We start from the raw sequence: 12,296 nt of genomic DNA, 5'->3' as shown, positions 1-12,296 counted from the left end.
TACACCATGCACAGAGTGGCATGGGTGCTAGCTGTCAAAAAAAAGCATTAGGTTGATCTATGGCTCTATGTTTCTAGCTGGGTGGGGTGGGTGTGGAGAAGCATTTGCTTGAAAGGCTGTATCCTAGTCCTGGTGCACCTCCTGTGTGGCGGCTCCTCCAAAGGCCCTCCCTAGTGGTTAGATGGACAGCCAAGTCTTGGAAGTTGACCATCAGCTGGACTTCAGAATTCATGTTTGTATTTTCCATGAGAACATTCAGATCCAAGACAGACCAGAACACAAAACAAAACATTGACTTGGCCTCCCAGGTCTGGGATGTACCCTCTACATCGTCAGTGAATTCAACGTTTCCCTTCCTGCCCACTGTGGGTCCCAGGAAGGCCACTCTTCTTCCATCCATTATGTGCAATGTGTCAGGCAGCAGCAGGCCACAACTACACGTTTTGCAGCAGTCAAAGCCCAGGACTGGTGATTCCTACAAAACAAACCATCTACCTGTGACCCCAGAGCCGGGACTGGAGCCTCCTCTCTGTCCCGTTCCCCTATCTGCAAAGGGCAGAACTTTAGGGTTTTTCCCAGGCTTTGCAAATGAACTGCTCTTTGGCTTCTCCAACATGTTATTTTGGTATATGTGGTGTGTTTAGAGGCAGGGTCTCTGTAGTCCAGGCTGGATCGAACTCATGATCCTCCTAAGGGCTAGGACTACCACTCACGTCTTAAGTTTCCTCAGATTTCTGCTGGAGACAAGTGGAAAGCCCAAAGCGACCAGTTGTCGTCCAGCGGGAGCGGTGGATAGTGGGACAGAGAAACTGGTCCGGTCGCGACTGCGCAATCCATCAAGTAGCCAAACCCCGCCCCCGAGCACCGTGGCCCCGCCCCTCTGAGTTGCTAGGGGAAGTGACGTCACAGCGCGATGGCGGCGGCTCCTTTAGGCAGCTGAAGGGGGATTTAGGCCCGGAAGATCCGAGTCCATCCGCGGCGGGGAGAGGGTGAGCGGGGCCGGCAGGGGCCGGAGCAGCGGCGGCAGCGCTCGGACTGTCCCATCCGCCCCGTATTGAGGCGCTGAGAGCGACGGGGCAACTAGAAAGCGATGGTGAAAGCGGGGCCGTGAGGGGGGGCGGAGCCGGACCGGACCCGCAGTAGCGGCAGCAGCGGCGCCGCCTCCCGGAGCGCAGACCCAGGAAGCGGCCGGGCGGGCAGTAGCGAGCCGCACCGCCGCCATGGAGCTGAGGGTCGGGAACAGGTACCGTTTGGGCCGCAAGATCGGCAGCGGCTCCTTCGGAGACATCTATCTCGGTGAGGCCCGGCGCCATCGAGCGCCCAGGAGCCGTGCGGGCCGGCGGGCGGGGTTCCTGGCAGGCCGAGGCCTGCGCCAGGCCGTAGTGGACACTCGGCCGCTCGTCATCCCCGCAGGCCGAGGACCCGGGCCACCGGCCGCGGCCAACACCAACGGCCGCTGTGCGAGCGCGGCCGGGGGGCTGGGCGCGGCGGGCCGGGGGTTGGGGGCCCGAGTGAAGGGGACAGCTGCGCTTGGCTGCCCGGCTGTGGGGGTAGAGCTCGGAGAGAGCCTGGGGAGTGGTCGGCGCCCGAGAGATGAGGAGCAGGGCTTGGGGACGGGGCAGCGGGCCTCGGGGAGAGGCTGTGGGGTGTCGGAGGGCGTGGGAAAGGCCGGCGGGCCTGGGCGGGGGGCTGTGTTGGCGCTCAGCCAGGGGGCAGCGGGCGGGGGAGGGGAAAGCGGGGCGGGGGAGGGCAGCGGGCCGGGGGTGGGGCCCTAAGGGGGCAGGGCCTGGGCTGCAGGGCGGGCGCCGGCATCCCCCCCCCACCTAAGGTCACCTCGGTAAACAAAGGCCATGCTCGCCCCTCAGAGGGTCTGGTACTGCCCCTCACCCCTTAGGGTCATCCTGGATGTTTTGATGTGTGGGGAGAAATGTCAAAACAGTCTGAATGTAGTGTGGAGGTGGGGAGTGTCCCAGCCAGAGAGGGGGAAATGACGGGCTGATTTCTAAGGGTTCTTGTGGCTGTCTGGGCCTGCCCTTTCCCACAGTGATTCTCCAGTTAGCTGACCTGCTGGAGGGATCATCCACACTCTATCCAAAACAGGACAGATGTTCCTTTTCAGCTAGATCACTCACTGGCCCTTTGGCCTTGGATTGGTTGGGGTCTTAAGTATATGTTGAACATCTGAAGTTGATTGCCGGACATCTGGAAATCAACAGGAATGAAATTTTGATTAGTGCAGGCACAATCGGTGTGAAAAGGTTGGCAGGCTAGAGGGGAGAGAAGTGGTGTGAAAGTTCTCATGACTTGACTCGGAATTCTCAAGGTAGACTTAGGATTAGACTGTCCTGGGTTATGTCAGACTTAACAGTAAAAGAATATGCACATATATACACATAATTACAGGTTTCCCTTAAACCCACTTGTTGGGAATTTTAAAATGAAGATTCCCCCTGCATTTCTTAGTGGGATTATAAACCATTCCAAAACCCTTGAACTTGAGCTCTTCCAGCCTTCTGGTGATGAGCATCCTGAGGATGGTTGCCTGTTAGAGGCGAACGTGCTCTGTTGAGGAGCCCATCTTCAGTTGTTTGGCTGTTGTACCTGTAATGAAGAGTCAGGAAGAAGCAGAGCTTTGGGCCTTGCCTTTCAGGCTGCCCAAGTTTAAGAACTTCCTACTCTTGACTCCTAGGACCTTGACTGCTGTCAGTGTAGGGTGAACAACTGTCCTATATGGGTATTTCATAGGTATTTATGGTGCCTGGTTAGCATACAAGATAACCCTGCTATGTGCCACATCGGTGCTTTGAACTAGTACTTCTATGTGCCATAGTGGCCTATAGAGGTACTTGGGGTTTGCTTATTTAAATATTTATAACCAAGTAGTCAGCCAGATGCCTTCTCGGCAGTGTTTGAGAATCAAAGTGCTGGGTAAATGGGAGATGTTTGACTTATTTATAGAACAATAGATTTTGGCAGAAGTTTATCCTCAGGATAAAGGAGCTATACTGAAAAGCCAATCCATTATCCACCCTTTCATGGGCATCAGAAAATAAGTATTTTGAAACTTTTTTGTTCCCTGAGATTTTTGCCAAGCAGTTTTGTACTTTTTGAAGATTGATTCTAACAACCAAATTGTGATGTAGTGTCATACGCCATTCAGAGATGTGAACTCTTAGAGAGGGCAGGCTCTGTCTGGGAATGCAGCTTAGTTATGTCCCTTCAGCCCCCACCTGGTTCCCACAGCCTAAAAAAAAAAAAAAAAAAAAAAAAATTGCCTTCATCCAGAGCAGTGGGACATCAGGGAAAGGAAAGAGGGTTGATAGACTGTCCTGAACCAGCATGTGCACATCCTGCCCAGGGTCTTGTACAGGCACATGGGTGGTGGCACTTTGACATCTGCCAGCTTAGGCAGAGCCGGGCACATAGTGTTTGATCATGTGAGCCAACCTTTTCTAGGGAGTTCTATTTTGATGACTCCTCTGATGTGTTCTAAGGTGGATCACTGGGATCCTAGGGTTAGGGTCCCTGGCTTACCCGTCTATGGTGTGTGGGTTTTTTTGGTTGTTGCTTTTTGTTTTAAGACAGGATCTCACCATGTAGCCCTTGCTGGCCTTAAACTCAAAGATCTGCCTGTCTCTCTGCCTTCCAAGTGCTGTCTGCTGCCATGTTGGGCCCAGAGTGTGCCTCTTGTGTGGGATTAAATACTGCCAGGATTTTTCTTGTCAGACTTGGCTTTCAGCCCTCATTTCTGTCCTTTCAAGCAACACTTTTGCGGAACTGAAACATGAAATGGGTGATTTGGAATAAGATGGGCTAGAAAGGCAGGTCTAAAGGAAAGTTTCAAGAAAGACAACCTGAAGACCATGGGATAGATAGACTCCATCCATACTATAGTTTTCTTTTTTCTTTTTGTAGACCAGGCTGGCCTTGAACTCGCAGAGATCCGCCTGCCTCTGCCTCCTGAGTGCTGGGATTACAGGCATGAGCCACTACCGCCAGGCTCATACTATAGTTTTCTACCATTAGTTTGAGGAGCCAGTTGAGCATGAGTGGAGTTGGATCCTCGTCTTGAAGTCTGTGTGACTTTCATTCTAGTGCCAGTGTAATTGAGAACACTCCCAACTGCCCACTTTGCTATTCCTCATAAAGCACTTTATTCCTCCATTGGGCTCTCCCTGTTTTAAACATGGCACTTGGGGCTTTGGATTTCTTCCTGAGACTTCTGTGACTTAAAATGTGTAAGGCTGGTCATTAGACCTGTTCTCACGCCTTCCCTGGTGGCCTGTGCCAAGAGGCAGCAGGAAAGTCTGTAGTGGCAGTAGTGCCCTGCCAGGTTAGTATTCACGTCTTCTCACACCACCTCTTCAGAGGGAAGCAGCATCATGAGTCTGTTTGGTTGTCCAGGTTTTAGAAAGTCCAATCTCAGTCTTCCACTGTCTGAGCCAGCCAGATACGGAGTGTGCCATTGCCCACATACCTGTAGATGCCCCCTGGGCAGGATGTATTTGCTGATTTAAGCAGCCTCTCTGCCCTGTCTTCTCCTGGCATATGTTGCTCTGGAGCTGATGTTTTTGAGGTGTTGGAAAACAGTAGAAAGCCCTTTGGCTTTTGCTGGGACTGTGCCTCTTGATAATTTTAATTTCTTTTTTAATTGTATGTGAATGAATGTTTTGTCTGCATACTGTTACTTTGTGAATGTGGTGCTCTTGGAGGCCAGAAGAGGGTGTTGGATCCCCTAGGGCTGGAGCTACAGACTGTTCTGTGCAGCCAGTGCTCTTAACTGCTGAGCCATCTCTCTAGCTCGTACTTGATAACATTTTTATTTATTTATTTATTTATTTCGGCTTTTCGAGACAGGGTTTCCCTGTGTAGCTTTGCGCCTTTCCTGGAACTCACTTGGTAGCCCAGGCTGGCCTCGAACTCACAGAGATCCGCCTGCCTCTGCCTCTCAAGTGCTGGGATTATAGGCGTGCACCACCACTGCCTGGCTTGATAACATTTTTTTTAATAAGATTTATTTGTTTATTATGTATACAGAAGAGGGCGCCAGATCTCATTACAGATGGTTGTGAGCCACCATGTGGTTGCTGGGAATTGAACTCAGGACCTCTGGAAGAGCAGCCAGTGCTCTTAACCTCTGAGCCATCTCTCCAGCCCCAATGGTGGTCAGATTTTATGATGTGCTTAATCATCCTTTGGGAGCTAAAACTTGGTAACATTTTCATCTTTTCACCTTGCAACATTGTAGGGCTTCTGAACAGTGGTGGGCCATGAGAATGGTCCGATCTCACTATGACCTTCAACAAGACAGACGCCTTTAAAAGAAATTGTGTGTGTATGTGGTGTGCTTGCATGCATGTGTGCTTATGTGTGTGGGGGTATATGTGTACGTAGGGATACATATACATGTGAATGCCAGAAGATGACTTATATGTGGTGTGCTTGCATGCATGTGCTTACGTGTGTGTGGGGGGGGGTACATGGGTATGTAGGACTACATATATATACATCAGTGTCTTCTTCAGTCCCTTTCCACTTTATATATTGAGGCAAGCTCTCTTACTTGAAACCAGAACTCTACAGTTTGGCTCACGTAGTTAACCAGATTGCTCCAGAAATCCAGTCTATGCTTCCTGAATGGGGATAACAAATGGGATGCCACACCTACCTTACATTTACATAGGTGCTGGGGATCCAAACTCTGGTCCTCATGCTTGGGTAGTCAAGTATGTTATCTACTGAGCCAGACGTCAAAGAATCAGATTTACCCATGTTGGAGGAAAGTCAAGGCTGAAGTCCTTGTGCCACCCAAAAAAGAACTGGATATTCAGAAAGATTTCACATAGTTCTGACAGCACACACTCACACTACCTTGCAGGACAGATCTGGACTGAGACAATAATTGTGGGACCATGCCTTGACCAGGTCTCCTTAATTATACCTACTTTTGCTGTATGTTTGAAGTTCTAGGAGGGTCCAACCTGGGCTTAGCATGCATACTGGTGTAGCAGTCCAACATGTTTGTAGATGTCATGTAATCAAAAACTAGTACACCTTTGAACCTTAATTAAGTACTCTAGTGATAGCCTGATGGGGTGGTCATGGGATCCCTTTTTGTTGTTCTTCCCAATGGGATTACATTGAATAAATCCTCTTTTCTGTGTTTTATTATTTGTCTTTTTAACTGGTGTATTGGAGATGGATGGCTGAACCTAGATATTTGGGGCTACTATTATCTAGACTTAGTCCCTAAAAATTGTGGTAGCATCATTGTAGCTTTCAGAGCCCCCATCCTGCAGTGCCTTTGGGCCATGGCTTGCTTCTGCCTTGGAATGATGTTATTTTGATAATGTTAGATGGCTCCCCACTTTTTTTTTTTTTTTTTTTTTTTTTTTTTTTTTTGGTTTTTCAAGACAGGGTTTCTGTGTAGTTTTGCGCCTTTCCTGGATCTCACTCTGTAGATCAGGCTGGCCTCGAACTCACAGAGATCCACCTGGCTCTGCCTCCCAAGTGCTGGGATTACAGGTGTGCGCCACCACCGCCCAGCCTGTTTTTTATTTTTAGATTTTTGGTTTTTGGGTTGTTTTGTTTTTCTCTTTTTCTTGAGACAGGGTTTCATAAGGTTTCGCTGGCTGACCTGGAACTCAAACTGTAGACTAGGCTGGCCTTAAACTCACATAGATGCCTATGCCTGCCTCTGCCTCTGGAGTGCTAGGATTAAAGGTGTGCACCACCACTGCCACCCAGCTGGGTTTTTTGTTTGTTTGTTTGTTTGTTTGTTTGTTTTTAAGTTTATTGAGACAGGGTTTCTCTGTGTTGTTTTGGTGCCTGTCCTGGATCTCACTCTGTAGACCAGGCTGGCCTCAAACTCACAGAGATCCGCCTGGCTCTGCCTCCTAAGTGCTGGGATTAAAGGGGTGCACCACCACCGCCTGCCCGGCAAGTTGTATTTTTATGCCACGTGTTTTGCCTGCTTACATGTCTACACTACATGCGTACAGTTCCTGAGGAGGCCTGAAGAGGATATTGAGTCCCCTGCAATTGTAGTTACAGTACATTTGTTAGCTGCCATATGGATACTGGGAAATAAACCAAGGTCCTCTGGAAGAACAGCCAGTGCTCTTAACCGCTGGAGTGACCAGCCTCTGGGCTTGTCATTCAGTGTTCCTTTCCTGTCTCTAGACAGAGTGATATTCTGGGTTAGGTTCATGTGATCCATCAATCTTTATGGACTGTTCCACTTGAGGGACATAACTTTGTTTTTTCTTCCTTTCTCTCTTTTAATTATTTTTGTGTCATGTCCCCTGTAAGTGGAGTTACAGGTAGCTGTGAGCCATCAACTAACATTGTATATCTAAACACAGCCCAGCCTCTGCCTTAGCAAGGGAGTCCTATTTTCAGCCATCCAGGATTGTTTAACTGCATGTAGATATTGCTGCTATTCAGATAACACAAACAATAAATGTTTGGGGGGGTGGTTTTGGTTTTTTTATTTTTATTAGATTTGTATGTGAGTATGGAGTGTGAGTGTACATGTAGAAGTCAAGAGGACAGTTTGTGGGGGTTCTGTCCTTTCACCGTGTGGATTCTAGGAGTTGAAATCACTTTGTCAAGCTTGGCACAAGTACCCTTAAAACTAATGAACTGTCTTGCTGGCCCCTAAATAAATGTTTTTGCCTGTTCTGTATCTGAAACCCTGATTCCAGTGGCATCTTTTAGGTACTAGTGTCCTTTCTGGTAGCATTTATCAGACTTACGTATGGTAGAGAACCAGGTAGTGTAAATTTCGATCTTTGTAATAGTACTAAATCGCTGCCAGAATTCCTCGGTCCTTCTTTCTCCTGTGTTTGGCCCAGTAGCAATGTAAGGTCTGTACTAAACAAGCATGCTAGTGGGGCTCAAGAGATGTAGCCTGCTGGGATGGTGAGACAGAACTACAAGACTGTAAACCAGTGAGTCCGCATTGCCACCCACCCATAAGATAGACAGAAGTTGGAACTGCTTAGTCCTTCTACCCAGAAGTCCATGGAGAAGGCCTTGTGCTTTCCTCATATGAATGCATGTCCTGTGTCCAGCTGCTCCTCTCCTACTAATTGTTAGACTCGTTGTAGCCCTCTTCATAGGTTCTATAGGCTCTTGACATAGTACATGGCATTGGCTCCATGAAAAAGTGTAATTCACCGTTGTCAGTGGTCATTTGTTCCCAAAGCTGAGAGTATTCCAGGGGTGATTGTCAAGGCAGGAACTATATAGTAGCCACAGAAGAGTAAAGCTAGCAGTATTTTCCACCTTTCTTGAAGGTCCTGATTCCATAGGTTCTTGGCCTCAGGCTGCCCTGTCCCTGTGGACCTGCCAGCTGGCAAGGGTGGTATTGCTTTGGGGTGCAGGGGGTCACTGACGTAACTGGTGAAGTGAGTCACCATTCCTCTTGGCTGGCAAGTTCAGCTCAGAGTCCGGGTCCTTAAAAGAACTCAGAGGTCATTTTCATCTGCAAGTACATTCTAGATGAAGTCACTTTTTGTGTAAATGGATATAGGCTGCCCTGCCTGTAGGCAAGAAGAATAAGGTCTATTGCTTATTACTAGTGTTCCAAAGAGTTTTTGTGGAATAGTAAGTGGAGTTCTTAAACCTAGAATGGTTACTGGCAACAATGGATCCAGTTGTTCTTATAAATCTACAGCATTGGAGATTAGCTTTAGGCCCACATGTTCTGGGAACAGCCATCTGACAAACCAAAATGACTTGTCTCTGTGGTTCTTGGGTGGACACTAGACAGAGTTGTTAACATTAGGGTGTCCCTGTGCTTATGGGCCTTACTCCACCTTCAATCTGAGTGACTCATTAACCATTTGTTTCTTCAGCTCCCTGTGAAACTCTTGCTGACCCCTCCCATCTCAGTTGACAAGAGATAATGAGTCACCAAGAAGTAGCCAGGCTGCTCAGTCCACAAACTTATCTACCCAGCATTGACCCCGGTCATGTGTGGTTGTATCAGGCTCTGGGGAAGGCCATGTTACCTTTTCCTGGAAGTGCTTTCTACTTAGAAGCAACCTGTGAGGCAGAAAGGCCAGTGTGGTACAGTAGGCTGTTTTCATCCAGAGCTCCTGGATGTGCCATGTGGAGGCAGAGGAAAATCCCAACCAGCTTGGGCCAGGTAGACCGAGGAACACTTAGGTGGGAACCTGAAGGAAACATGAGAGGGATACACTTATAAATAAAACTATCTTCTTGCCTCCAAACTCCTAGGCTCTAGTCACCATAGCGTTTGTCACAAACTCTTAACAAAAACTATGTGCCATGTTTTTATTGCAAAGGCAGAACTGGCCAGGGCTTAGGAAGAGAGTCTGGTCTCTTGTCCCTAAAATGGCTCATGCTTTTAATCCCAGCATTTGTTTGAGAGACAGAGATAGGCAGATCTCTTGAGTTCAAGGCCAGCCTGATCTACAAACAAAGCTGGGGGAAGGGAGGCATATCCCTTGGTTTAGTTCTTTGCCAAGCCTGTGATAGTTTGGTTAGAGAGGACTCCTGCAGCCATGAGGAGATTGAGCCTACTTGAGAACTGCTGATGAGAAACTGTTGAGATGTGTGGGTCGATGTCAAACCTGTCTGACCTGAGGCTTGGAGGACGGAGAATAGAGTAAAACCCATCTCTGCTCTTCTTGGGAGACTCAAGCACATTCCAAAAGGCCTTTCAAAGCGCACAGAAGCATCCTGTTACTCTGCTTTGGTATGCCGGGTGAGTCGAAAGATTGGTGCCTGCAACTCTGGTGACTGACTTGTGAGTGCAGTGGGTATAGGGTAGAAATGGAAGGTGGGATACCAAATAGAATTTCCTATATATTTTTTTGAGTAAAGGTAGCTTTCTGTGTTGGTCAGCCAGCAGTACAATCTCTTAATAAGAAGTAAAGAGCATTTGTCATTTTATCTCAGGAAACTCAGTGCAGTAAGATCTAGGGTGTGGTTCACAGGCAGGGTTTTGGCCTAGCCATGTGCAAGGCGTCTGAATTCCATCCCCAGCACTTGGTCTTTCTGCAGCAAGCTTTGGGTTGTGTGGTAGACACAAAATAATGTGTTTAATTTTCTTTCTTTGCCAAGGTACGGACATTGCTGCAGGAGAAGAAGTTGCTATCAAGCTTGAATGTGTCAAAACCAAACATCCTCAGCTCCACATTGAGAGCAAGATCTACAAAATGATGCAGGGAGGAGGTAAGGTTCTTTGGGGTTAAATGTCCACCCATAGCCTTGCTTACAAGTACAGAAGACCTTACCCAAGAAAACAGCATAGTCTTGCTTAAGAACTATCTTTCTTAGCTTCCCATTAGATGATAATGTCTGAAATCTGGGTTTTGTGAAAGGTTCAAAATAAACATACCAGTGGTGCTGCCTGTCACATCACAGTGCTTCCTGCAAGTTGGCTACTTCTGGGCCACATCCTTTCCTTAGAACTATCAAACTCTCTGAAGCTCGTTTCCTCTTGGATAGGAATTTTGAACATGACTTCTCTGACTCTCCCAGCTAAGTCACTGTTCTCAGTTCTGTAAAACATCACCCCAAGACCTTGGAGTACTGGAGCCAGTAGTGGGCCAGTCTCACTTCTAGAATTCTGGGAACTTGTAAATATATAGTTTGACTAATAGAGCAGGTGCTCTTATTTGAGGCTTTCAAGACTGCGAAGTCTCCTATCCTAGATGATGGGGCTGAACCTTCAGAAGAACTCACCAGCAGGGTTAGGATCAGGATTCTTCTGAAGGCATAGCCCCATCTCCTCCGATAGGAGCCTGCTTTTGGCAGGCTTTATATCTGAAAAGTGGCCATACCTCGTGATCCCTTTTAGCAGAAGCCTCCATGGTGCCATGGTAGTTGGAACAGGAAGGAGAGAGAGTATGCGTGTGCACACTACCACTCCTTGTGACAGATGCCCTCTGTCAGCAGGAAAAGGAAAATTGTCTCATGCTTTGGGCATTATTTTTCTTTTTTGCTTTTCCCTTCAGATCTTTTGCATGTGTGTTAATGGTTTCTATGTGTGTCTCTGCATCTGTGTGTTTCATGTGCTCTTTCTTTGACTTTTTCTTCTGTTAGTTTGTTTCATCCTATTCAATTTTACTGGTTTTATTTTTATCTTATTTTATTGTCTCAAAGGGAGGTCAGCAGAGGTCCAATCCTACATACCTGCCCTTTGTCATCATCCTCAGTAGGACAGCCTTCTTGGAGGCATTAGGGACTGGCTGCATAGCTTTTGTAACAAATAGAGTAGAACTGAGTGACATAGGTTTGGTCTTTTCTAGGAGCTTAAAGGGTTGTAGTTCTGAGACTGCTAACCTGGAGTGCCTAAGGGGAGAGGCAGCCTGATAGTGATCAGAAAGGAGTATAGTGTGCTCCAAACAGGTCTCCAGCTCCAACATCACTGCCATTTGCTGTGGAGCATCCTAGGTGTCAGTTGCTCTCCCTGGTTATGATGATTGGATGTCCTGGATGGTGCCAGGTACCTGCTGGTAGATAGCATTACTTCCTGTGTTGGATCCTCAGTCATTTGCCCACATCCCTTCTCCAGACTACTAGAACCCAGACAAGATTCAGAAATGGGTATTATCCTTTCTTGGTGTTTGAATGCTGTTCCTCAGGCTTTGGTCAGGTTTTACTCTTGTTGCCTACTTACTTGATGCCCTGTAGGTCTCTGTTTTAGAAAACATATATGCCCAGGGAAAGAATGTTTTGGCAGTGTGTGTTAATCTGAGACTAAATGGAGGTTGGCAGATGCAAGATGGGGGTTACACTTTGCTCAGAAACCGCAAAACCTCGTCATGTCATGTTCTCTGTATGTGGGTAAATATGGATTGCTGTGCTACCTTCTGAAAGGAACAAGCACCTCTTTCATTGTCCTGATCTTGTTTATATTGGCTCTGGCTGTGCCAAAAAGAAAGCATAGAGTTAAGTGACTGACTGCAACATGAGGTTTATCTGGAAGACTTGTTAGGTGCAAGTAGTGTCTCAGTGTCTGGTTGAGAGCTGCTGTGCTGAGTGGGAAGCAGCTTTGGGGTTCTGTGCAGTGGGTGTTATAAGTGAGAAACAGCACAGGAGGCTTTCCATAGGACACAGACTGGAACCTGAGCACTCAGCCTCAGCATGTGCTCTTGCTCTTGCAAGCTTTCTCATCCGGCTTTCTTGGACTGCCAGCCCACAAATAACTACACAGAAACTTCATATCAATTATAAAAGCTTGGCCATTAGTTTATGCTGGTCCCACTAGCTCTTATAACTCAAATTAACCTGTTTGTATTCATCTATGTCCTACCACG

At 47.6% G+C, this 12,296-nt stretch overlaps 1 protein-coding gene across 4 annotated transcripts in view; it reads left to right on the top strand.

The window, feature by feature from the left end:
* Positions 1 to 905: 905 nt before the first annotated feature.
* Csnk1d (casein kinase 1 delta) overlaps positions 906 to 12,296 on the top strand; it is a 38,038-nt gene continuing 26,647 nt past the window's right edge. For all 4 annotated transcript variants that reach the window (XM_036195642.1, XM_036195639.1, XM_036195640.1 and 1 more), the window contains exons 1-2: positions 906 to 1,296; positions 10,096 to 10,206. In XM_036195642.1, the coding sequence (XP_036051535.1) occupies positions 1,221 to 1,296; positions 10,096 to 10,206 (187 nt within the window). In that variant the 5' untranslated portion in view covers positions 906 to 1,220. The remainder of the gene's footprint in view (positions 1,297 to 10,095; positions 10,207 to 12,296) is intronic.

This window comes from Onychomys torridus, chromosome 8 (assembly GCF_903995425.1).
Source record: "Onychomys torridus chromosome 8, mOncTor1.1, whole genome shotgun sequence".
In the NCBI taxonomy this organism is placed as follows: Eukaryota; Metazoa; Chordata; class Mammalia; order Rodentia; family Cricetidae; genus Onychomys; species Onychomys torridus.
Note: the sequence above shows the minus strand (reverse complement) of the source record. Positions and strands in the feature narration are given on the sequence as shown.